General features: G+C 36.9%; 1 protein-coding gene across 1 annotated transcript; it reads left to right on the top strand.

Moving 5' to 3' along the window:
• Nucleotides 1-674: 674 nt before the first annotated feature.
• Nucleotides 675-27,132, top strand: polr2a (RNA polymerase II subunit A). The gene is made up of 28 exons (XM_007230747.4): nucleotides 675-1,017; nucleotides 2,948-3,080; nucleotides 3,184-3,320; nucleotides 4,201-4,374; nucleotides 5,483-5,764; nucleotides 6,308-6,469; nucleotides 6,599-6,819; nucleotides 7,828-7,960; nucleotides 8,063-8,187; nucleotides 8,307-8,517; nucleotides 9,593-9,802; nucleotides 9,889-10,057; nucleotides 10,605-10,699; nucleotides 11,176-11,379; nucleotides 11,474-11,696; nucleotides 12,657-12,840; nucleotides 13,004-13,175; nucleotides 13,760-13,865; nucleotides 15,440-15,645; nucleotides 16,828-17,299; nucleotides 18,499-18,599; nucleotides 19,061-19,165; nucleotides 19,298-19,480; nucleotides 19,648-19,851; nucleotides 21,125-21,311; nucleotides 22,228-22,341; nucleotides 22,477-22,626; nucleotides 23,484-27,132. Exons 1-28 carry the CDS (start codon nucleotides 931-933, stop codon nucleotides 24,632-24,634), a joined length of 5,901 nt encoding a protein of 1,966 aa, XP_007230809.1. The 5' UTR covers nucleotides 675-930; the 3' UTR covers nucleotides 24,635-27,132.
• Nucleotides 27,133-27,491: the final 359 nt, after the last annotated feature.

The following is a 27,491-nucleotide window of genomic DNA, read 5'->3' as shown; positions in this document are numbered from 1 at the left end:
TTGATTGCTTTTGGTTTGCTTTTGATTGCTCTCAAAATAATAAGATTAATAAGAATAAGTATCTCAAAATAATAAGATTACATCTCAAAATAAGGACTTTTCAAAATAATAAGAAGGCATCTCCAAATAATGATTGAATTAGTAGCTCAAATATATGACATGAATTTGATTATTCATAAAGAGCAAATATGCTGGATTTTGTTTATTTATTGTTTATATTAAGTAGTATAAATACTTACATGATGCTTAAATTGTATTGATATTTCCAATGGATAGTAATGTCGTTTTTGGTCATGCTTGGTTAGCTTTGTTTTGCTTGCAGTAATTCAACGTATGTTTACATAATAGTATGATGTATTATAATATATATAAAAAAGAGAATATATAGAAAAAGAGTAAATAGGGTCAACAAAAAACACTCGAAGCTTTAAGTTTCCGTTTCCGAGATGGACTTGAAGGCAGCACGAGCTTTTTGCGTGGCACAAAAGCGAGAGGAATCATTGGTCGGGCATCACAATTAATGAATATTTCATGACCTTTCCACGCGTGGCCAATGAGCTAGAAGGAGCGTCGCTAAAGGGTCCGCCCACCGAGTGTCTCGCCCCTGCTGTTTGGTGTGTGTGAACCTGTAGCGGCGCTTGCAGTCTATATAACGCCGTGTGGGAGCCGTTTTCTCTCAGTTGCGCTTAGAGCGCACCGGCGTGTAGATCAGGGGAAGGGAAAGGGCTAGCCGGTGGTCGAAGTAGTTAGTTTATAAACGTATATAAATAGGCACATTGGGTAGTAAGGAACAGCGGTGAGTGGGAAACCGCCATCGGACGCGTTCCGGCCACCTGTGGGTGCCAGGAGAGAGTCTTGGTGGCGTTTCAGAGCTGTTCCCTCTCTGTAAGCGGCGTGCCGGGGGAGGACGCGTCTCTTTGAATAGGCAGGATGCACGGACCGCCCACCAGCGACAGCGCATGCCCACTGCGCCTCATCAAGAGAGTTCAGTTCGGCATCATCAGCCCAGATGAGCTTGTAGGTCTCTTGGCTTTGGGGAGGGTTTTCTCTTAATTCTTTGGACTGTAAAACCGAATTTATCGCTCCTCCGCCGGGTTTTAGCATGTGCTCAGTTAGGACAAAGGAAATATAGTGATTCTGTGCTGTATAGCGAATTGCAGAGCCTGTTTTGTTGCTAGCTAACTACTTAGCTTAGCATGTTAGCTAGCCTCCACACGTTTCTGCTGATAGTACTGTAGTAACAGTAGTAGTATAATAGTATCAGGGTCAGTGTACAATAACATTAATCAGTTTCTGGTAGTTTTTGTCTGTTTACAGTGCAAAAAAACATTTTAGCAAGTGAAACGAATTATTTTCAAGCTAATAAATATTTTTTTTTATCTGTAAGTGTAAGATTGTCTTGCTTGCCTTAGAATAATGGCTTTTAATCAAAGTTACCTTACATCATTTTAACACAATATATATATATATATTATCTTAAAATGAACAGAGTGCTAATATATATTTACACAAGTTTTTAGAAACATTTTTAAAAAACTTCGGGTAAAACCAGAAGTTATAACGTTATCATGTTTCACTAAGCATTGTATCTTATTTGATTAAGTGTATCTTAATTACTCTTCGTTTTTTATTATAGATTTCTCATTTCAAAGCAGCAAAAATTCTCATAAGATCATGAGAAAGTTGATATAATGGTGTCACACTAAGCGTTGTTAGTGTCTTAATTACTCTTTACTTAGATTTTTCATCTTATTTTAAGTAATTTGACTCTAAGCACAAAACATCACCAGTCACGTTATTCTGATGATTATGTCAAAATGTAAGACGAAAGTTTTTTTCGATTCATTTAAGTCTTACCTTACTTATTTTAAGTCTTTGCCATTGCTTACTTAGAAGACTTAATAATAAAGGTTTTCTTACCCTACTGGTAGATTTTTTTTTTTTTTTTTTTTTTCTGCCCCTTCCAATCAAAATTCCCATTTCCATCTTGTAACAAAAGTAGGTTAATTTTGCATTTTGGTACAAAATTCACCAACTGGTAGAAATAGGAAAAGTTAAAATGCTATTTTTAACTGTGTTAAACTAGAGTGAATGTCCTTTCTTAAACTGTATTTTCCTTTTGCTTTGCTTCACCTATTTCATAAAGCATACTTGCCTTTGTCTTACTTAATGTTATCAAATTCACGTTAATGTTTTCTCCTCAACCATTTCTGACAATAAAAAAACATGGAAACATTAAGCACATGCTCTTTTTTGAAATGTCAGTTGGCACATAGCCATGTCTTATCTTTTCTTTAAAAGTTAGTTTAACTCATCAAGAGAAAGTGAGTGTCGCAAAGAAAATGTACTTTATTGTAGTTATTTAGTTTAAGTTATGAGCTGGCTCACTCTAAGGTGGTTAGACTGTTTTTTTGTTGTTTTTTTTTATATAACTTTACAGAAACTCAGATAGTATATTTGTCAGTGATTTCCTCTGGAGTAGTTAGTTCTATAATCTAAAATATAATTATTATTAATATTAATAAGCAGCCAATAATGATGATGATGGTTTCAGGTTGATTTATTGCTTTTATTTCTTGTCCAGTGGTTTTGTCTAACAGCAAATGGGCTGTAAAAAGAAGTCAAGCTTAGCACATGGTTAATAATGTTCATGTGAGACTTTACAGGCAAAATGTGATGCATGACCGTACATTTTTCACACTACATTATAAGCTCCATTTTGGCCCAAAACTTTTATTTAAAGGTTTATAAAGATGTTCGTATCAGCGATGTTATGTAATAACCTGCTACTAGATTTTGTCTGCTACTGTTAACCATATTTCACATGGACATGCTCTGACTGAAGTTCTGTTTGTCCCTGTAGAAATATTGTAATTTTGTGTTTACTTGTGAATAAGATGAAAAGCTCCATCTTCACCTGTTTTTGCTAATCTCTCTCTCTCTTTAGAAACGGATGTCGGTCACTGAAGGGGGAATCAAGTACCCTGAAACCACAGAGGGTGGACGTCCAAAGCTGGGAGGTCTCATGGACCCCCGGCAGGGCGTCATCGAGCGGTCGGGCAGGTGCCAGACGTGTGCAGGTACTTTTATTTAAAAAAAAAAAAAAACATTTACAGTATATTTATGTAATTGTTGCACCATAATCTTAGTATTACAGTAAACTAACTAACCTGTTTCCTGTAGGTAACATGACTGAATGCCCCGGCCACTTCGGACACATCGAACTGGCAAAGCCAGTCTTTCATGTCGGCTTCGTAACAAAGATCATGAAAGTTCTGCGCTGCGTCTGTTTCTTCTGCTCCAAACTGCTGGTGGATGCGGTACGTATCTTTTGATAAACTGCTTCTGCATGCGTGTGTACATAGATATAATATATTTTAGGATGTACTGTCCTTTCTCTCAGCTGTACGAGTGTTTCTGCTTTTAAAAACTCAAATTTACTGTACATGACAATAGATGCAAATAAACAAATACAGTAAAGTTACATTTCTTATTTTAAAGAAAGTTGATTTCTTAACTAGCTTAAAGAACAAAGCCTCCAGAATGCAGGGACAAAAATTCATTTAATTGAATCACTTAATATCATTAAACACTGAATTACTGAACCAGCTGGTTGATGGTAACATGAAATAATTATAGGATGGATAGAAGAATGGATAATAAAAAGGGTGGTACAGAAGCGATAACAGACACAGCGCAATTACAAAAACTATAGTTGGTATAGGGTACAGTCAAATATAAATACTTATTGTAATGAGGCATAAATAAATGTTATTTTTAAGAATAACTATTAATTAAGAATAGCTATAAATTATTATGTTCACTATAAATAACACCACCAACTATAGATACAAATATCTCACTTATAAACACCAGGAAATCCTATCTACAGATATACACACACATCACTGTATATAATAAATAGAAAATATGTAAAAATATGCATTAGAATCTAAGTGGGTATAAAACAAACGCAGTGCAATGATGAAAAAATCAACGTGCAGGAGCTGCAGGTAATGTTAATTACAATACTCTATAAACGTGTGTGTGTATATATAGATATTTAATTATGAATTATCAAAGTAAAACGTTTAATGAACACAATAAAATAGAGAAACTGCACATTCTGTTATTTGTTTTAATTCTATTAGTGTTTCATTCAGATTTCTCATCATTCTTTTTTCCTTTCTCTTTCTCCAGAATAACCCAAAGATCAAAGACATCCTGTCGAAGTCGAAGGGGCAGCCGAGGAAGCGTCTGACTCACGTGTACGACCTCTGTAAAGGCAAGAACATCTGCGAGGGAGGAGAGGAGATGGACAACAAGTTCGGTGTTGAGCAGCCGGAGAACGACGAGGACCTCACCAAGGAGAAGGTGCTCTATCCCCTCTTTCCTCTCAGAAGCTGAATAAACAGTACTTGCTGATGTATCTTACTGGTGTCAATATATCTTACTGATAGAGGTGGGTAATATGGCCCTAAAATAACTAATAACCACATTTATTTCAGGGTTTTTTGGCGATAAACATTCTTGAATTTTTATTTTTCTTTCTTGGAGTTTCTATTATGTCAAAATAAGTTTTAAAACCTTCAGTAGAAAATGTTTTTGGGAACACTTTAATATAAGGGTATATCAATATTATTGTCAGTACTTATGGCACTAATAAACATTGTTAAATGCTTAGCCAAAATAATCTCTCAACTAATTCTTAAATACCACTAAGACATTACACATTACTAGATTTTAATGTTTAGGAGTATTATTTATTAATTTTAAGTACTGGTAATGTTAACTTTTTGTACAGTTATCATCTAATTTGTAAATAACTAACATATCAAGACTCTGATTTAGCATTAATATTTGTTTTTGTTAAACAATTGTTGCATTTATTATTTAATTTTTTTTTGTTTTATTTAAACATTACTAGGGATGCACTCATCTTTTTTATATATTCACACATTCATATCTGTTGATGCTGAGACTTGTCAGCCTGGTAAAACTTTTATAACAAAAAAAAACAGTAGAATAAATCCATAAATCTTAAAATGACGCCAGCATCTCTTCTTATAGTTCCGATATTATGCATCCCTACAAATTACTTTTTAAAGTTTCACACTACATGGCTTTTTTAAACCCATAATAGCTCAGACCTAGTTTTGAATATTGATTCATAATGTGAAATTTAATCAGTTAAAGTCCTTATGTAACAGTGTTAGGTTGTGTCCGAAGTTCTAGAAATGGTATCAGAACTAGTATTTGTAAAAAAAAAAAAAAAATCATTATGTTTAATTGATTGGAACAGCACACTGTCCTGTGGTGATGCTCTCAGGATGATCAGTATATCTCACTTAGGGACTTCATGAGTTAAAATGAAAGGATGGAGTGCTGTAAAACCTTTACAAACATCACCACAGGCTCTTTTGGGTTAAAATGGACTCTTATTCTTGAATGTTTTAGTTAAGCTCTCATTGTATTTGTTTAGGGTCACGGTGGCTGTGGGCGGTACCAGCCTCGTATCCGGCGCTCTGGTCTGGAGCTGTACGCCGAGTGGAAGCACGTTAATGAAGATTCCCAGGAGAAGAAGATCCTCCTCAGCCCCGAACGCGTCCACGAGATTTTCAAACGCATCTCTGACGAGGAGGACCTCATCCTGGGCATGGACCCCAAATACGCTCGGCCGGAGTGGATGATCGTCACTGTGCTGCCTGTGCCCCCCCTCGCTGTCCGACCTGCTGTGGTCATGCAGGGCTCTGCTAGAAACCAGGTGACGTTTTAGGACCTTTCAGTTTTTACATTTTCTTATTTGCGTTGATAAAATTAAGACCCTGACGTGTCCTGTAGTTAGGGTAGGGCTGGGCAATATTGTACAAAAAATAAAAAATAAATGTATTTACTAAAACTAAAATTAAATCTGTTTGTGCGTACATTAGCACAATATTAAGATTTTTATATAAAACTTTGATATTCTGCAAATGTATGGAGCAGTCATCAAGATTGATGTTATGTTATTTAAAGCTACATCAAGTCAGACAGTATTTAGTTTTTATTTGTAGATCAAAAAAGGCATCAAACCTCAGCATTTAGAGTGTAATATAAAAATGCACATTTATTTTCAAGGGTGTCAAAACTGTGAAAGCACAATAAGTGACACAGTAAAAGAACAACTATATTTTTGCTCTTTTTTATTAAGAATAAATTTAAGAATTAAAAAAAAAAAAATGAGCTCATACTCCACTTTAAGGTGCTTCACTGCCCAGGCCTTTACTAACTTTATATTTTTCTTTTTTTTTTTTTATGCTCCTAACAGGATGACTTGACGCACAAGCTAGCGGACATCGTCAAAATTAATAACCAGCTCAGACGGAATGAGCAGAGCGGAGCTGCTGCTCACGTTATAGCTGAGGACGTCAAGCTTCTGCAGTTCCATGTGGCCACCATGGTGGACAACGAGCTGCCTGGCTTACCTAGAGTAAGATCTTTCATATGCGTTCAGTATATTTTCAGTTTTCTCATCCTCACTGTATGTAATGTTTTAATCTTATATTGTGTGTGTGTATATAACGAATATGGAAACATTGACGATTGTGTGATTTTTCAGGCCATGCAAAAATCAGGGCGTCCACTCAAATCCATCAAGCAGAGGCTGAAGGGTAAAGAAGGCAGAGTGCGAGGTAACTTGATGGGAAAACGTGTGGACTTTTCTGCACGAACTGTCATCACGCCCGACCCCAACCTGCAGATCGACCAGGTGGGCGTCCCTCGCTCCATCGCTGCCAACATGACCTTCCCTGAGATCGTCACACCTTTTAATATCGACAGGTAAGCACAAAACAGAGGGGTTTAAAGCAGAAATCCAGTGTAAAATGTACTTTGATTGTAGCGAAATCATGATAACTGTTCTTTCCAGAAATCCTTAATACAGCACTTTTAGCCAGTGCTCCCAACAGGTGCACAGTGCTAGTAATAGGGCAAAGAAGTGGCTGTTTTTACACCCATTAACAAGCTCAAAGTAGCTCCACACTTCATTGGTAGAATTCTAAGGAACCAGACATTTAAAGTCAATCAACCTTTATATTTTGACTCTGAAGTACATAGAAGGCAACCCTCACCTTTAATGTAGCCAAGCATTTACAAAAACAGGGATTGACATGACAAAGAAAATAACTACATCTAATCATAAAAAAAAAATATATATATATATATATATATATATATATATATATATATATATTAATAAAACAGTTAAAAATTTAGCTAAAAATCCCTTTTACATATTTTTTTATTATTTTCTTTTGTACTAAGTTGTCTTAAAACAAGACTATTCATAAATAAAATTATAAAATAAATAAATAGGACAAAGGTAAAAGAAGAACTAAAATAAGAACTGAACTTTGAAAGTGTACAGAGTTTATTAAAAACACGGTTTGTACACGCAGTACCTTGCGGTCATTCTCCAGGCGCCACAGTCTTGAAATTAAGTCACGGTAAGTCAACTGACTATTATAAATGAACAGGTAGGATAGGGTAATAGGTTGCAAAATAAATTCCATGGAAATACTAATTTTATGAATATTAGATTTTTTTTTTTTTTTTTTTTTTTTTTTTTTAGCAACAGCTGAAACAAACTTGCCTTTAAGGAACAATTGATAAATTCGAGTGAGTGTGTAAAATGGCCAAAAAAAGAGATTTGGCCCGAGATATTTGCCCAAGAAATGTTTTTACACTTTCTCCTTTCATTAAAATCTTTTGAAAGACTTGGACTTTTAAGTGAAACTGGTAACTTACTAATTTTATAAATACCCAACACTTCCACTTTCACTTTTCCAGACTCCAGGAACTTGTGAGGAGAGGTAACAGTCAGTATCCAGGAGCCAAATACATCATCCGTGATAATGGAGACCGAATTGACCTTCGATTCCACCCCAAACCAAGCGACCTTCACCTTCAGATTGGATATAAGGTACAGTGAGACTTGAATTGCCTGCTTTTGGACATCTGTAAAAATTTGTTTCCAAGTTTAAAGTTGGAATGATGTGATTGATTGATTTTTGTGCCTCAACAGGTGGAAAGGCATATGTGTGACGGTGATATCGTCATCTTCAACAGACAGCCCACCCTGCACAAAATGTCTATGATGGGTCACAGGGTGCGAATCCTGCCGTGGTCTACATTCCGACTCAACCTCAGGTATTCTTTTAGTTCTTAACAAATCATCTTCTATACCTGCCTTTGGGTCTTTTTAAAGGAAGTTTACTATGTTATTTAGGTCACATTTTAAGTAATTCTGTATTCCTTCTCTAATTTAGTGTCACAACCCCCTACAATGCTGACTTTGATGGTGATGAGATGAACCTGCACTTGCCCCAGTCGCTGGAGACCCGTGCTGAGATCCAGGAGCTGGCTATGGTGCCTCGTATGATCGTCACACCCCAGTCCAACAGACCAGTCATGGGTATTGTGCAGGACACTCTCACCGCGGTCCGCAAGTTCACAAAGAGAGACGTCTTCTTAGAGAGGGTGTGTATTGCAGAGAAAGTTAACAATGAAAAGTTAATTCATTTATAAGGGAAAGTGAAGTGGTGTGTGTATGTTAAATTGCTGGACACTATATCGGTAAAAATATGGTTGTATTAAACACCTTTCGCAATACTAATTAATGCACTGTGGGCGCATGGTTGCTTCCTCCATTATAGCAATCCATTGGTACGAGGGCAGGGTGCATTTGTTAGTAAATCTCGACGTGAGTTTGCGACTCTGCTAAAAGTTTGTCAAAAGTCATGTGACTTACAAATAGGCTGTGCATGTTCGTGAATTATGACAGTAATGTTTGAAAATCATGTTTTGTTTTATTTATTGCTTTTTGCCTTTGTAAAATGCGTTAAGAACAATGTATAAGAAAACAGCTGGGTATTTTATTTGAAGGTTACATGAGCTACATATTTACAACAATCAGGTTTTGTGTTCGTAAAACATTTTTGCAAGTAGTATAATATTTACAGAATTCTTTATTAGCGTAGTGTTGGCACTAAATTTAGCACCTCAGAACCAGAGAACCAGTGAGTTATTATTCACAAATGGAGAAAATATGCAACACTGGTGAACCTTCCTAAAAGTAGCCAGCCTACAGAAATGACTCCAAAAGGGCATGGGCAACTCATCCCGGAGGTCCATGTGAACTGTCCATTCCATAAGTCTTTCTACACTCTACTGTTGTTGGACCTAACATGAAGTTACATGGACTTGGAGGTGTAGTGATGTAGTGACTCTGCAGAAAGTTGGTGAACTCTGTGCACTATGCTCCTCAGCATCCACTGACCCCGCTCTGTTATTTTACACTGACTGAGCAGAGTCGTTGTCGTTCCCAGTCTCTTCCACTGTTATAATATCACTGACAGTTGGCTGTGGAATATTTAGTAGTAATTGGTGAAATTTCACGACTGGACTTGTTGTACAGGTGCTGCATCCTATCACAGTACCACAGTGCTGGAGTTCACAGAGCTCCTGAGAGCCTGAGACCCATTCTTTCACTAATGTGTGTTAATTCACAGAATTCACTGTGAAAATCATGTTTGGTTTTGATTTATTTGTACAGGGGGAAGTGATGAATCTCCTGATGTTCCTCTCCACCTGGGACGGAAAAGTGCCACAACCAGCCATCCATAAGCCTCGGCCGCTGTGGACTGGCAAGCAGATCTTCAGCTTGATCATCCCAGGCCATATCAACGTCATCCGAACGCACAGCACACATCCGGACGATGAGGACAGCGGCCCGTACAAGCACATCTCTCCAGGAGACACCAAGGTACTGTAAATAGAGTTACACTTGATTCTGATATAATGGATTCAAACTGCTGAAGAGTGTTAACTTATGTTTTCTTGCTGTTGTAGGTGATTGTGGAGAATGGAGAGCTGATCATGGGGATCCTCTGTAAGAAGTCACTGGGTACTTCTGCTGGATCCCTTGTCCACATCTCTTACCTGGAGATGGGCCATGACATCACCCGTCTGTTCTACTCCAACATTCAGACTGTCGTCAACAACTGGTTGCTGATTGAGGGTAAGAGAAACCACACACACACACAGCTCTGGGGATGTGTAAGTAAATAGACCATTTTAAAATGATTTGCTAAATATAATCAAGAGATGGATGATCACAAGCCATCAAACCACCAAACTGAACTGCTTGTATATTTGCACCAGGAGTAAAGCAGCATAAAGTTATCCAAAAGCAGTGTGTAAGACTGGTGGAGGAGAACATGATGACAAGATGCATAAACTTTGATTAAAAACCATCAGGTTTATTCCACCAAATATTGAATTCTGAACTCTTCTAAAACCTATAAATAGCTAAATCAGAGAAATTGATTCAGACACTGAAGTGGTCTCAATTTTTTCCAGAGCTGTATATCATTTTGCCATTAAAAAGCCTAACTGTATTTCTCACTTTTTAAAAGGAAAATAAGTTACAAATATAAAATGTAAAGATAATTTTTTTTTTTAAATATCCCATTAGACAAACCAACAAAGCTCTTGCGTCATATAAGCTATTGACTTTATTGAACTTCTCTTGACTCGCTTTTCTCTCATGCTTTCCTCTTTTATAGGTCACTCCATTGGTATTGGTGACTCCATTGCTGATGCAAAGACATATCTTGACATTCAGAACACTATCAAAAAGGCCAAGCAGGATGTGATAGAGGTGAGAATTACTTAAACAGCCTGTTTGCTTGTTTAATTACATTCCAAAAATAAATATGCTTTATTTGGGCTTCTCATTTTATTAGTGAAAGTAGGTATACTTGTATAGGGCCTTTCTAGATACCAAAAGACTATTTACGATCTTATTTTATACATGCCAGCCAATCACATGCAGTGTATTCTCAACCGGAAACGACAGTCCATCTGGAGGACAGTTGATGCCAGTGCATATCTGGGCATACTGTTACACTTATAACACATTTACATTACCAACAGCCTCCAGCACTTCCAATTAAATTACTTGCAATAGTAGAGAAAATAAAAAGGGCAAATTGGTAATGGAGCCTTTGACTATGCCTTGAAATGGCAACATTTTGACTTATAATAGTCTATAGAGACTCCATGACCTATACATTTATTTTTGTGATTAGTTTTGTTCTGATGTTTCTGCCTTCTTTGCTTTTTCTTTCTCCACAGGTCATTGAGAAAGCCCACAACAATGAACTGGAGCCCACTCCAGGTAACACCCTGAGACAGACCTTTGAGAACCAGGTGAATCGTATTCTGAACGACGCTCGAGACAAAACTGGATCTTCTGCACAGAAGTCCCTGTCCGAGTACAACAACTTCAAATCCATGGTGGTGGCTGGATCCAAAGGATCTAAAATTAACATCTCTCAGGTAAGGGTTTAATTGAGGTAGTAATTTTTTAATTAATTCATTGAATTAATATAATTTGTAAGTGTCGGTCATTTCCTCACTTGTCTGTCTGTAGGTTATTGCCGTGGTGGGGCAGCAGAACGTTGAGGGTAAGCGTATCCCTTTCGGCTTTAAGCACCGGACTCTTCCTCACTTCATCAAAGACGACTACGGTCCTGAGAGCAGAGGGTTTGTGGAGAACTCTTACCTGGCCGGACTCACACCTACTGAGTTTTTCTTCCACGCCATGGGAGGAAGAGAGGGTCTCATTGACACAGCTGTGAAAACTGCTGAGACAGGTACAGTAGATAATAGTATTACTTGATTTGTCATGTCAACATTGTTGATTATGGTCCTAAAATACCACTATTTCCGATTATTATTATTTTTTTTTATTGATAATATAATTCTTAAATAAAAGTTGAGTTTTGAATATTAAGTTTTATATAGTACAACCTTTTTTTTTTAAACATCCAGTAGAAACAAACCTTTTTTTGTTTTTCTGTTAAACAGTATCTTTCCTGGTTTTGTAAAAGTATGAATGTAACAAAAAGCCGCCATATGACACTACTGTGATTATTTATGTAACTTTTATTATAATTGTTCTAAGGTTTCTTTATAATTATTGTGCCAATACGGCACAGATATGGCACGTCCCTACTGTGTCCCTACTGTGATGAATATCAGGCTTTTTTGTATTTTATTTATTAATCTTAATATAGAACATTTAACGTAACGCTTTCTTTTTTTGTCTCAACAAATTTGTATGTTTTCTATTAATCAGAGTTATGTGACAATAATATAGTTACTGGAAATCAAATGGAGGAAAAAGAGATGTTTCTATACCTCTCAATCCCTCTGGTTCATCTGAACAATCTGTTTTCACGTCAAGAGTACATGATTAGAGGTGGAGCAAAATAAGGCAAGATATAGCGGTATATCGTATTCCTTTAGTTTGAGAACATAAAATATCTGTGACATAAAAATGCGCCTAAAGTTAGTTATCTATAAGTAAAGTAAAAGCCAAGAACATTGTGTGCATGCTCCTGAGAGGTGGTGCTTTTTCTGGCGGGGGTGCTGAATTTGGCACAACAGTGGTCCTATAATTAAATAAATATGGTTATTAAACCTGTGGTGAAGAATATTGGTTGTTGAATTGTGTGAAACTGACACCAATAAATCCATAATTATCCATAATTGTATTGTAATACATCAAGTATCACAATATTGTATCGTAACCTCAATCTTTCTCTCCTCAGGTTACATTCAGCGCCGTCTGATCAAATCTATGGAGTCCATCATGGTGAAGTACGACGCCACAGTGAGAAACTCCATTAACCAGGTGGTGCAGCTGAGATACGGAGAGGACGGGCTGGCGGGAGAGGCTGTGGAATTCCAGAACATGGCAACCCTCAAACCCTCAAACAAAGCCTTCGAGAAGAAGTGAGTGTATTTTAATACTGACAGTAGATCTGAGTGAGCAGGTCCAGTCTAAATTGAGTTTATTTGCTGATCGGTACACACGTCCAAAAACACAGGTGATTATCTCCTGTATGACGTCATAACTTCGACCTTTAACCTTCGACCCCTCTGTTTACTCCGACAGGTTCAAGTTTGAATACACCAACGAGCGAGCTCTGCGGCGCACCCTGCAGGAGGACGTGCTGAAGGACGTGATGACCAATGCACACGTGCAGAGTTCGCTGGAGAGGGAGTTTGAGAAAATGAGGGAAGACCGAGAGATTTTGAGAGCCATTTTCCCAACTGGAGACAGCAAGGTGTGAATTAAATTTTAATATATTATAACCCCTCAGAAATGAAGTGCAACTTATAGTTCATGCCTGTCTGCTTTTACTTTTTAACCAGTTAAATCTCTAACAATTGTTTTCTACACGTTCATACTGAATGGACTCTAATAATTTAAACAAGCATTGCTTAAAATGCAATTCCTAAAAAAAGTTGACCTTGACTTCTATTAGTGCAGGGGTGTCCAAACTTTTTTTTTGTTGGGGGCCAGAAGGAGAAATATATTTGAAGTCACGGGCCACAGACTCTGTAATAAAACAAATTTCATTTACACACCATTTTACTTGACTTACTATCTTTATCTTTGACAGTGTTGTGTAAACTAATATTTTTCAAATTGATGTTTAATTTCATGATGTCTCTTAATATTAAACTCCTTAATTATTTTTAGACTCTTTGGCCCGCTTTTCAGCGCTAGAAATGCGAACTCTCCGCTTCTTTCTGGATCTAAACTATGAATCTTTTCTCTAAGCATATTGCTGGATGCGTTATCCCATTTTTAAATGTATTTGTTACATAAAATAAATGTGCTGCTGTTTTATTACCTGTCCTACAGGTGGTGCTGCCCTGTAATCTGGCCAGAATGATCTGGAACGCCCAAAAGATCTTCCGCATAAACCCCAGAACTCCAACTGATCTCAACCCTTTGAGGGTAGTGGAAGGTGCGTATCTACAGAAACATATAAATCAGATATATACTAAATTAACACTGTCAAACACCTGGGCTTTATAATCTGTGTTGGGACATGGTACCAACACAGTAATTTGCTCTTTAATCTTGTTTAATCTTGTTTTTTTTTTTTGCTTTAATTGCTGTAGTTTATCTTCTATGTACAATACTTTTTAACTGCCTTAAAGCTGCTGACCATTGACTAAGTTTCCCAGCTAAATAAAGACGCGTGGCGTGTGGCTGCTAAATAAAGCAGGCTGAGGAATTAGTAGGGGACACAGATCCTCACAGCTCATGCTGTCCTTGGCAGAACTTCATGGGATGTTTTTGAAAAGCTTTGTCAACTAGAGCTCCCCACGAAAATACATTTATCAAGATAGGTTTCTTAAATATAACTTGCAATTTGATATTTTACCTAAATCATCTGGGAAAAGCAAGATATGGCCAACATTTATATCACAATATATTAATTGTGTGATAATATATCGTAAAAAATATTGTCAAACAAAATGCATGACTAGTGGCAGATTCTTGTGAAACTGAATAAAAATCACTGTATTATGTAAAAAAGTATATAAACAGTTTTTTGCACATTTGTCTAATTGAACAGGTTTTTTTTTTATCTTGCTGTAATTACATGTACTATTGGGTCAGTGATCTTTATTCACTTATAACATTCTAATGTTATCAAATCAACATTAATATGCTGTAATAAGCATATTAAAATAAATCACAATAAAATCAAATATTGCAATATTGGCCAGCTCTTACTTTTTACCATAGTCTAAATAGACTCTATAATTTACTCTACAATTGCTAATGAAGTGAAAATAGTGCGCAATCAACATTTTTAGATATTTGCATTAACCCTGCATGGTAAATCATATGACTACCAATAGAAACTCATTTCCATATGTAAATTTGATGGCAGAATTTTCAGATTTCATTTTTCAGCAGGACTTGGCACATTCCCACACTGCCAAAAGTACCAATTCTTATGTAATATTCTAATTTTGAGACACTGTTTTTGGGCTTTCATTGTCTGTAAGCCAGATATGCAGTAGTAGATTATTTTTCTTTAATGTTCTAGAGTATACTAATGTAAATTGAATATATATGTTTAAGTAAAAATTTAGTGTAACAAAATGAAAAAATGTAACACATATAGTAAAATAACCCCAAATCTACTAGAGAACTAAAGTGCAGCATATTTACTGACTATATGAACAGTTGGATGGCCTTGTAAATTTTTTTTATTTTTTTTTATAATGTCAATATTATGTACAATAGGATATAGCACACAGTTTCTAGTGATCTCATGATGGTTAGAAACATCACACTATTTACATGTGAATTATCTGCCTTGTAGTAATGTAATGTAATGTAATGTATCACTTTAGTGGCAAAATAAATGAAAACCTGCAGTAAAATAAATTTTCTGTATTGAACATTCAGCCAAATGTTTAACTGGGCTCAATTTGGATACAATTTACATTTAGTTATTTTAATAAACAATCTGAATGTGCATGTCTGACCTCCATATTTTGTGTATGTTCTGTGGTGCAGGTGTACAGGAGCTGAGTAAGAAGTTGGTGATTGTGAACGGTGATGACCCGTTGAGTAAGCAGGCCCAGCAGAACGCCACGCTGCTCTTTAACATCCACCTGCGCTCCACACTCTGCTCCCGACGCATGACTGAGGAGTTCCGCCTCAGCACAGAGGCCTTCGAGTGGCTGCTGGGAGAGATCGAGGCCAAATTCAACCAGTCTATCGTAAGTAATGATCTGTGCAGATGGGGCTGGTCTGAACTTAATACAGAATAATGTTTAGAGAGAGTTTAGAAGCAAGTCATTAACTTTGACTTTAACTTTGATTTTTATGGACCTCTGTTAAGGGTAGAGGTGGTCAAATATGGCCCACAAATCACTATTTGACAAATGTGACAAAGATTGTCAATGTTTAAGACTATACTACACACTACTACATATGCAAAAATATATCACAATATTTAGTGTAAACTTGAACAAAAAAAAACCCTAATAGCTTTAGTGTAAATGGCAAAAAACAACAAAACGAACTGCTTTCAAGACTAAAAACCGCTATTAACTCAATATGGACAATCTGTGGTGAGTAGAGGCAGTCGATTTTGTACTAAAATTACGATTTTTCAGGATATTATGTGGCGATATTCTTTGTAATGTGACAAGTTCTTTAAACAAAATATGCTACATAAATGTATGACAAAATAAATGTTTGTTTTAATTAGTATAAAAGTTTCACACATTTAGTAGAAATCCAAAAAGTAAAGCTCTTAGATTATTATTTTAAAGTAAACTATAATCTCATTAACAAAATAAATACAATAGCTAATGTAAATACAATACACTAATACTGAAGATAAGAGAAGATAATGCTTTATTAATCCCACAATGGGGAAATTTGCAAGGTTACAGCAGTGCAGAGGAAAGGACAGAGAAACAGGTCAGGAAAAGGTATAAACAAATAATGATAAATCTATATATACAAAAACTATTGCAGGTAAATATATAAAGTGCAGAATATAGAATATTTTTGGTGCATGCATTTCAAATGCAGACAGCAATTTTATGCTAAAATCCCTTAAAGTGTCAGCAAATACAAAATGTAATTGTGTGCACAATACTGTAGCACTATTAGAAGCACAGGGGTGGCTCTGATGACCAGCAAAATCTGCTGGAAAGATGTACTCCTGGAACCTACCAGACCACTCTATTTTTGTTTGTAAAATTAATACATTTGTCTTTTCAGGGATGGGTACAGAACACACTGATACCATTTTAGAAGAATATTTTGAATACTTTTCCCCACTTATGAATACTGCTACTTTTAATTTAAATTAGTTAAAAATCTTAAGAATTGCTGCTTTAACAGTGTTAGCTGATTTTCTAACACATTTCTAATGTAATCTTGTTCAGGCTCACCCAGGAGAGATGGTGGGCGCCCTGGCTGCTCAGTCTCTCGGAGAACCCGCCACACAGATGACCCTGAACACCTTCCACTACGCCGGTGTGTCCGCCAAGAACGTCACGCTGGGTGTACCTCGACTCAAGGAGCTGATCAACATCTCCAAACGCCCCAAAACTCCTTCCCTCACCGTGTTCCTGCTGGGCCAGGCGGCTCGCGACGCCGAGCGAGCCAAAGACATCCTGTGTCGCCTGGAGCACACAACCCTGCGCAAGGTCACCGCCAACACCGCCATCTACTACGACCCCAACCCGCAGAACACCGTGGTGGCAGAGGATCAGGAGTGGGTGAACGTTTACTATGAGATGCCCGACTTCGACGTGACCCGAATCTCCCCCTGGCTGCTGCGTATCGAGCTGGACCGCAAACACATGACCGACCGCAAGCTGACCATGGAGCAGATCGCCGAGAAGATCAATGCAGGTGAGACGGGATGAGATCTTTTTCTCGTTACCCAATGAAAGGAGTTCGTAATCCTAGTAGAACTGGGTAAAAAGAGGCCTGTTGTGATTATCTTGTTTAGACAATATACTAGTGTATTTAAAAAAAAGTGAATCATTTGAAAAGTCACTATTTTAGTAGTTCAGTTCAAAATGTAAAACTCATATTATATAAAGGTATAACACAGTGATCAATTTTAAGCATTTATTTTTTATTTATGGCTTACAGCCAATGAAAACCCAAAAATCAGTGTCTCAGAAAATTTTAAAATTTTTATAAGACCAATTGGTACTTTTGGTATGCAGTGTGAGTAGTGTGCCAAATCCTGCTCGATAATGAAATCCAAAATTCCAGGAGATTTTACAGCACTTCATGCTTCCCTCTGCTGACCATTTTTAATGAAATGCGGATTTCATTTTCCTGCAGGACTTGGCACACTGCCCACACTGCCATAAGTACCAACTGGTCTTATATAATATTATAGTTTTGAGATACTGACTTGGGTTTTCAATGGCTAAAAGCTATAATTAACAATAAAAGAACTGAATTACTGAAATAGAGTTGCTTTTCAATTCTAGTTGAGATGCACTAGTATTGTCTCAGTTATATAAGTCATTTGAAACAATGTCATTTAAGACCTCTTTACACAAGTAAAATAGTGACTACAGTATAAGGGCAAAAGAATGCAATTTTATTTTTTAAGCAATAAAAAATATTGAAGCAATAAAGTTGTGTATGGGAGACTGCAAGGTAAATAGAATTTTGTAAAATTGACTATATAAATACATGAGTTTAATTTAAACAGTCATACAGCCTCATTTATGGTAATTGGCTTTCTTGCAAAAAGATAAAACTGACAACTCACAAGAGACTTAGCCTCCTGCAAACTATTGGAAGCAGAAAGATTATCCAGTTAGGGACGTTTGATGTGAAAGAGTCTCATGCCAAGGCAGAGAAGCACCTCAAACCATCACACAGTTTATCTAAAGCTGAGATTAGTGCTAAAAATGTGAACTCTGGTCTAAATTGTCACTAAGAAATGATCTTAAAAGCTCTTAAATACATATAAGAAACATGTAAAATGGGCCATAGCTATTTGTAATGGAAACCTTTAACTTTTTAGTTTTTATGATTGTCTCTAAAGCCTGTTTTGTTAAAATAAAAAATTTTCTGCCTCTCAGGATTCGGTGACGACCTGAACTGTATCTTCAATGACGATAACGCTGAGAAACTGGTGCTGCGAATCAGAATCATGAACAGTGATGAAAACAAGTTCCAGGAGGTGAGTTACGCTTTATAATTAACATCAGGTATAGACCACACATTCAGCAACAAAAAAAAGGCAAAAAAAAGCACTTTCACTGTTTGATCATATGATTAAGTCAATTATTTATTTAAAGTTAGTCTTTTAGTCATATTGTGCTTTCTTGGTGAATTTGCTGTGATTTCTTTATGAAAAATATTCTTTGTTGAATTTAATTTAGACTTTCATTTGTACAGTTGTAAAAAAAGTGACAAAAAAATTACAACCTGCAAAAGAAACTTTTTTTTTTTTTTTTTGCCTTCAGTCAAATGTTTTTGCTAATTGTTTTTTTAGCTGTTTTGGACATTTATTTTTCTGTATTCCTGATAAATATGATAAGCTCCACTAATCAATTTTAACTGTATGTGCATATATATCCCTCTGCATATGTGTCTTAAATAGCAAATTAAATTATTAAATCTTTTTCTATTTGTTTTTAGGATGAGGAGGTGGTGGATAAGATGGACGACGACGTGTTTTTGAGATGCATTGAGTCAAACATGCTGACGGACATGACTCTACAGGGCATTGAACAAATCAGCAAGGCAAGATTTATTGAACTTAGATTAATCTATGTATATTTAACAATTTATGTATTTATTTTCAGTTTTTACCTGTTATTTCCTGAATGAAATGAATATTTAAAATGTATTTATGCTTTTATTCAATTTCTACAGGTGTACATGCATCTTCCTCAAACCGACAACAAGAAAAAGATCATAATCACGGAGGACGGAGAGTTTAAAGCCCTGCAGGAGTGGATTCTGGAGACGGACGGCGTCAGTCTCATGAGGGTCCTCAGCGAAAAGGACGTGGACCCCGTCAGAACCACATCCAACGACATCGTGGAGATCTTTACTGTGAGAATCTGTTTTATCTTAATTCTAGCAGCTTTGTCTTTGTGTTTCTGTGTTCGGGAAGCCAGCCAGAACGCAATCATAATTATAGGATGTTGGTAGCAGCTGTTTTTGTCCTTTCTCTTTTTAGTTTGGTTTCAGCGTCTCCTCTGCTGCTGTTTCTCCTGTAGGTGCTGGGTATCGAGGCGGTGCGCAAGGCTCTGGAGAGAGAGTTGTACCATGTGATCTCCTTTGACGGTTCATATGTCAACTACCGTCACCTTGCCCTGCTTTGTGACACGATGACCTGCAGAGGTCACTTGATGGCCATCACTCGCCACGGTATCAACAGACAAGACACAGGACCGCTCATGAAGTGCTCTTTTGAAGAGACGGTGAGCACATGCTTGTGGTTTGGTGTTTATATTGTAGTGTTTTTTTTATTTAGTGCAGTAGTCTTACGTTATGTTCATACAGCAGGTAAAGGGGCCAAATCTTCTCTTTTTTTCTAACACTTGAGTGGATGGCAAAACTCACAGATTGATATGCTTTTAATTCATGTGTGTCTCTATATTCAATTTTATTGATATACAAATTACTGCAACTTTTACATCAAAAAGGTGGAAAAAAAGAGGGAGATTGAGTAGAAGGGAAAACTGACATAGAAGAAATGGAGGAAAATGGATGACAGCAGTGAGTGAGGGATTCAGCGGTTCAATAGTGATGTAATACAACTTAAATATTTCAAGACTGTGAACATTCCCAATATGAGCCTTCTAATCTTTTTGGAACAGTGTTTTCTATTTAAAAATGGCCAAATGTTGTCTTGATAATGCAGTAACCCGGCATCAAAGATGTGTGGCAGTGCGACTCAGCCTGAACAACCAATTTTGATTATTTAAAAATTAATGCAACTGTTGTGTAAAAAAGGGCAGAAATAAGCGTGTAGAAAAAAGACTAAAACTGGATGGGAAATGGATGATGGCAGTGAGTGTGAGGGGTTCAGCAGTTCAATAGTGATGTAATACACCTTAAATATTTGAAGACTGTGAACATTCCCAATATGAGCCTTCTAATATTTTTGAAACAGTGTTTTCTATTAAAAAATAGCCAAATGTAATAACGATAATGCAGTAAACCAGTGTAAAAGATGTGTGGCAGTGTGACTTAGTTTGAACAGCCAGTTTTAAGCATTTATTTAAGAATTAATGCAACTTTTATGTAAAGAAGGGGAGAAAAAGGCAGTGTATAGAAAGGAAAACAGATATGAGAAGACTGGGAGGGAAATGGATGACAGCTGTGAGTGAGGGGTTCAGTGGTCAGATAGTGATGTATTATCTTAAATGTTTGAATTTTAAAATACTTTCTAAATACTTCTAATATTATTGTATCAAAGTGTCTAATAAATTGTAAAGAAGTATTTAAATCAAAGTAGGCGTGACTGAGTACTGTGTCCTTTTTCAAGTGAAGCTTTGTGATTTTGCACACATTTATAAATTAGTATATTCAGTCATTATTCTCCAAATGTCAGATATAGATGGTAGATCTCATTTGCAAAGACTGCTTGAACAGTATAAAATAAACAGGGTTTGGCTTGAACATTTTTGGTCCACTTTTTTTCCTGCTGTATGAACACTAGGCCTGAGTATCTTGCTCTGTATTTTGTAGGTGGATGTGTTGATGGAAGCCTCGTCCCATGGCGAGTGTGATCCAATGAAGGGAGTGTCTGAAAACATCATGTTGGGTCAGTTGGCTCCTGCTGGCACCGGCTGTTTTGACCTGCTGCTGGATGCAGAGAAATGCAAATACGGCATGGAGATTCCCACCAACATCCCTGGCATCAGTGTGGCTGGACGTGAGTTTACTTTTTGCTTTATTTTTTCCATTAGTGAGATAAAAAGAGAATTCATATTCAATATACAGCTCTGAAAAAATATATGAATCAGTTTCTCCAATTTTGCTATTTATGGATTTATGTTGGAGTAAAATGAACATTGTAGTTTTATTCTATAAACTACAAACAACATTTCTCCCAAATTCTAAATATAAATAGTCATTTAGAGCATTTATTAGCAGAAAATGGCTGAAATGGCTGAAGCAGTTCAGTTTGGTGGTTTGATGGTTTGTGATCATCAATCTTCCTCTTGATTATATTCCAGAGGTTTTTAATTTGGTAAAATCAAAGAAACTCATAATTTAAGTGGTCACTTACTTTTTTTCCCCAGAGCTGTAAATTAAATGAATTATTAAATATTTTGACTGAATATTCAGATATGAATGATTTTAAAGAACATAAGGACAACCTTAAATTCTACAATTTTAAAAAGGAGTTTTACATGAAGAATTAAATTAATTTATATTAATCTATTGTTATATTTAATAAGTGTGTGTGGTGAAAATGCAATGTTGGTCAGAACATACATTAAAAAAAAAAGGTAATGTGATTTAATATATTAAACGTTTAGATTTACTTAATTTTTGTTTACTCTGAACGTATCTAAAATGACACAGAATTTAAGGTAGAACTGAAGGGTCTAAGGTGTGTGTGGTGACTCACCGTAGAACCAACTAATCAATTATTAAGTTACCACAGTTGCAAACTATTTTTATTTTTTTTTTTAATCATTTTTAATTGATTACTTGTTGCAGCCTTACTTTTATTTAGTTACCCTTTTTTTGCCAGAACTAGTTTTCTTACAGAAATTGGACTCATTAAATACATACATCTTTTTATAATGTAAATAATTATGGATATTTTTCTGTTCTCACAGCAACCGGAATGTTCTTCGGCTCCGCCCCCAGCCCAATGAGTGGCATGTCTCCGGCCATGACCCCCTGGAACACCGGAGCTACCCCAGCTTACGGTGCCTGGTCCCCCAGCGTGGGTAAGTACATGCAGTAAAGCCTATTTAAAAAAAGAATAAAAATCCTTCTTTTTGGTGTTTTTTTTTTTTTTTTTTTTTTTTTTTTTTAATCAAAAATCAGTTCTAAGTGTGCACTTGCTTTATTTCTTCATACAGGCAGTGGAATGACTCCTGGAGCTGCAGGCTTTTCACCCAGCGCTGCTTCCGATGCCAGTGGCTTCTCTCCAGGCTACTCTCCTGCCTGGTCTCCTACCCCTGGCTCTCCTGGGTCTCCTGGACCAGCCAGCCCTTACATTCCCTCTCCAGGTAAGGCTATGATCTAGTGCTGCAATTGTCACATAGATCATTTAATTTGAATGCAAATACTGTTTTAGTGTAACTTTTAAAAACTTTAAAATTGGGCTAGTTATGAAACTTTTGACCGGTAGTGTATGTAAAAGATGTCTAAGGTCCAGTCAATGACGGGAAATGTTACAAAAAAAGTGTACAGAATTGTACAGTACACTGACGGAGGATTTAAGAAAAACAATTGAACTAAAAATTTAAGAAAAAAAAGGAATTTTAATTTTAGGAGGTCATGAACAACCTGGAAAAGTCATGGAATTTTAAAATGGCAATTTCCAGGCCTGGATAATTTTTGGAAAAATAAAAGTTTTGAAAGTCATAAATTTGGTCTACAAATCTTTGTTTCAGTTTATCGATGGAGAAAATCTATTTTGAGCAACAAATACTCAGATAAAATGTTGAGACAATCTTATAGAACTAACTGATTCATTTTAAACCTACTTTCAGTTTTAATTGTAGTTTTAGTAGATTTTTGTTTAATTGTCTGCACAAATTTGCTTTGAAGGCATGAAAGTCATGAAGAAAATCGCTGAAATTTATTGGTTAAAACATGGATGAACCCTGTATGGGTCTCCTGTTTTTCAATTCAATTACTGTTGCGATTTTTAACATTTAGTGTAGTTGTGATGTACATCTTTTACATAAACAAATGGTGCAAAATTGTACAGTAAACGGACAGGGTCGTTAAATGGTGCTGCAAATCTACAGAAATTGTATAAAACTGCCTTTTCCAACGCTGTAAAAACTGGAGCCATAATTGAGAATCTCACATTTGAAGAATAGTATTATTATTAAAACATGCTTTTTCTCGCCTGCAGGTGGTGCCATGTCTCCAAATTACTCGCCTACATCTCCAGCTTATGAGCCACGCTCCCCTGGAGGCTACACCCCCCAGAGCCCCGGCTATTCCCCAACATCTCCATCCTATTCTCCAACCTCTCCTTCATACTCTCCAACCAGCCCCAACTACAGCCCAACGTCTCCATCCTATTCTCCTACTTCACCTTCATACTCCCCGACTTCTCCATCTTACTCCCCGACGTCTCCAAGCTATTCACCGACCTCACCTTCCTATTCTCCGACGTCTCCATCTTATTCTCCAACTTCTCCGAGCTATTCGCCGACTTCGCCGAGCTACAGCCCGACTTCTCCCAGTTATAGCCCGACGTCTCCGAGCTACAGCCCTACTTCACCTTCTTATTCCCCGACTTCACCTTCTTATTCACCGACTTCTCCATCCTATTCGCCGACTTCTCCATCCTATTCTCCCACCTCTCCCTCTTACTCGCCGACGTCACCGAGCTACAGCCCGACTTCGCCCAACTACACCCCGACCTCGCCCAGTTATTCCCCAACGTCTCCATCGTACAGCCCGACTTCGCCTTCCTACTCGCCCACGTCACCAAACTACACACCCACCAGCCCCAACTATTCTCCAACCTCTCCATCCTACTCCCCGACCTCTCCGTCCTACTCTCCATCCAGCCCACGCTACACCCCTCAATCGCCCACCTACACCCCAAGCTCGCCCTCCTACAGCCCGAGCTCGCCGTCGTACTCCCCAACGTCTCCAAAGTACACGCCCACCTCTCCGTCCTACAGCCCCAGCTCTCCGGAGTACACGCCCACTTCGCCCAAGTATTCACCAACTTCGCCCAAGTATTCACCGACTTCGCCCAAATACAGCCCAACCTCTCCAACGTACTCCCCAACTACACCCAAGTACAGCCCAACTTCTCCAACCTATTCTCCAACTTCTCCAACCTACACGCCCACCAGCCCCAAATACTCGCCCACCTCTCCAACGTACTCGCCCACTTCGCCTAAATACTCGCCTACGTCGCCCACCTACTCACCGACCAGCCCTAAAGGCTCCACCTACAGCCCCACCTCACCTGGATACAGCCCCACCTCTCCAACCTACAGCCCGGCCATCAGCCCTGATGACAGCGACGAGGAGAACAACTGAGATAATTATGATTATCATTATGATTATTATGATAACTGAAGCTGATTGGGTGAGAGGAAGAGCTGGGATGAGTACTTGTGCTTTTCTGACTGACCCTTTCTTGACTCTGAGTGGGGAAATAATTGATCGAAGAATTGATGGAAGTATTGATGAGTATGGGCGATGGATTGGGGCATTACCATCGCCGTGGTTGTCATCATCTTTGGGACTCAGTAGAGACGAGAGATCGAGAAAAGGAAGAAACGAAGGAATCTGCGGTCCTACATGTGGAAAAGAAAAAGCGAAATATTCTCTTTTTTTTTTTTTTTTTTTGAAGTCTTTCTGTTCTTTTTGGACCTGTGGGACAAAACATAACAAAAAAAACAATCTTCTTCTTCTTCTTATGCAGCCTTTGCAGACAGGCTCCATATTTACTACTATGTTATGCCATAGAGTTGAACGTCTTTTTAGAAATGACTGCCTTTGACTAGACTTCTTCTGATTTTTTTTTTTTGTATTTTATTTGCTTTAAGTTTTGTGGGCGAATTTGCAGAATTGCAGAATTGCGAAAAATTGCAAAAAGTCGTTTTTATACAAACTCTCCCAACAAATTGAAGGTAGAGCAGGAAGAGGGGGGAGGAGGAAGACTTGAGTGGTTTATATAATATATATACACCAACACGTATAGATGATATACATATATCCACACACACACCCCTCCTCTCAGTCCTGCTGTGTGAATTCAGTGTTTTATTGATTGATCGGTTGATTGATTGATTGGATGGACGTACCAATTGATTGATTGATTGATTGATGGATGTATGTTAAGGAAATCAAAGCAGAAAGTATTCCAAAAATAAAAAAAGCCTTTAGAAGGAAAGCAGTGGGTCAAATCTGCAGGTGGAATCTTTGAAAATCACTGTGTTTGACTTTATAAAAGTGAGGCAGGCGGACAGATCATATGACGTGATGTTTTGCTGAAACTGAAACGTGTCTAACGTTGGATTTGTTTGTACTTTTTTGTTTTTTTGCTTTGTAAATATGTGCTGTTTCAGTTTATCCTGTTTATTAATATTATTATTATTATTATTATTATATGTGAATGGAATCTGAAAGCTGAAACTTTAATGATTCTGATGTTAATAGTAGGTTTGAATTCGTAAAATGTTCAGTTTGGAAAGATCCATTTGTTAAAGTTCTTTATAAGACATATAAAAAGAATTTTAAAAGTGGGACTGACATTATGCAGATTTCTATTTCTGTACTGTAAACTGGCTTAATGGCTTATTGGCATGACGGAGATGTTTTAGCCCCTCCTAATCCCAAATTTATCTGAGGTTATTTCCAAAAATACACATCTTACACTTCATTTAAAGATATAGGTCTTTATCTGCCTGTCTATCTTTCACCAGCATATTCCTGGCAGTGTACAACCAATCACAATTCTAAATATTTAACCTCAAATTAAAACAGAAAAAAAAAATGACGTGCGTTTCTCTGACATTTTTTTAGTTTGAGTTTGAAGTTCTGAAGAGAGTGAGAAAGACTATTGGTAGTTTATTATTTTAGATATATTTTGATTTAGTTTGTCTTTTTTTTTATTTTAGTAAGGAATGAGATCTATGGAGGAGGAGGAGGCGGGGCATGGGTACACTGGTTTGCACACTGTACCTGGTTAATGTAATGTTTTCTTTATATGGTAATGCATTTCTCTCTATATTTAGAACTATATTTGAACATTCTTGGTCCTGGTCTCAGTCTGAATCTCTTCGTTTTGTTGCTAGCATATGTACAAATTCCACAGTTTTTACAATTTCTACAGTTAATTCTTTCCTCTAGTCGTTATTTTAAGGAGATCTCTGGTGTAAAATTGACTTTTAATGTAGTAAAACATGATAGATTATTAACCTTTTATTGAATAGCACACCTCCGCTCTCCCGCAGCTTTCCAAGATCCATGATTTTGCACTTTTTGCCCAGAACTCTTTACAAAAATTGCTTTTTACACCGTTATACAGCTCAAAGTAGCTCCACACTTCATTGGTAGAATCTGGAGAGCCCTGACATTTAAAATGAGGCATAACTAACTTTAAAAGTGCACAAGAAGCTTATTAAAAACCATAATCTTAATAGTCACGATCAGTAAAGTGATATCTGGAGATTTGGCTATATTTTGGGTTGTAAATTGAGGTTTTTAATAAGCTTCTTGTGCACTTTTAAAGCTATAAAAGCCTTGTTTTAAAAGTCAGGGCTCTCTGGATTCTACCAATAAGGTGTGGAGCTACTTTTTACACTATTATCTAGGGTTAAAGTGATTTATCAGGGGCAAAATATGCACAGAAGTGCTTGTTGAAAACAGTTCTGGGCAAAAAGCACAAAATTACTGGATCTCAGAAAGCTGCTGGTGAGCAGCGGTGAGCTATTCAACAAAGGTAAGTACTCTTTCATGTTTTATTACAACAAAATTAATCAATTTTTACACCAGAGTTCTTTAAGCAAAAAGCAGGAGTTTAATGTTCTCCTGTGTGAAACTGGGAAAAAAAATACTGATTGAAATATATATTTCTTTGATTTATTTCTCTTTTTTTTGGGGGGGGGGGGGGGGGGGGGGTTGGTTTTATATAAAAATATAGACAAGTTTAATTTAAAAAGTGACTGAGAAAAAGGAGACTGGGGGGGGGGGATTCCTTACAGATGTTTGCATATTTTGCATTTTATATTTATAAAAATATATATATTCCACTTCCCCCTTTTAAACTTGTTCATCTGAATTCATATATATAGAGAGATAATCATGTCCTGCTTTGATGCAAATTTTTCTTTTCTCCTTAGTTTTATTTCCAGTTTTTTCAATTTCTCTAAAATAGTTTGTGCTGCAG

Source organism: Astyanax mexicanus, chromosome 15, assembly GCF_023375975.1.
Source record: "Astyanax mexicanus isolate ESR-SI-001 chromosome 15, AstMex3_surface, whole genome shotgun sequence".
NCBI lineage: Eukaryota > Metazoa > Chordata > Actinopteri > Characiformes > Acestrorhamphidae > Astyanax > Astyanax mexicanus.
The sequence above is the reverse complement of the archived record's forward strand: the minus strand, read 5'-3'. Positions and strand labels throughout refer to the sequence as shown.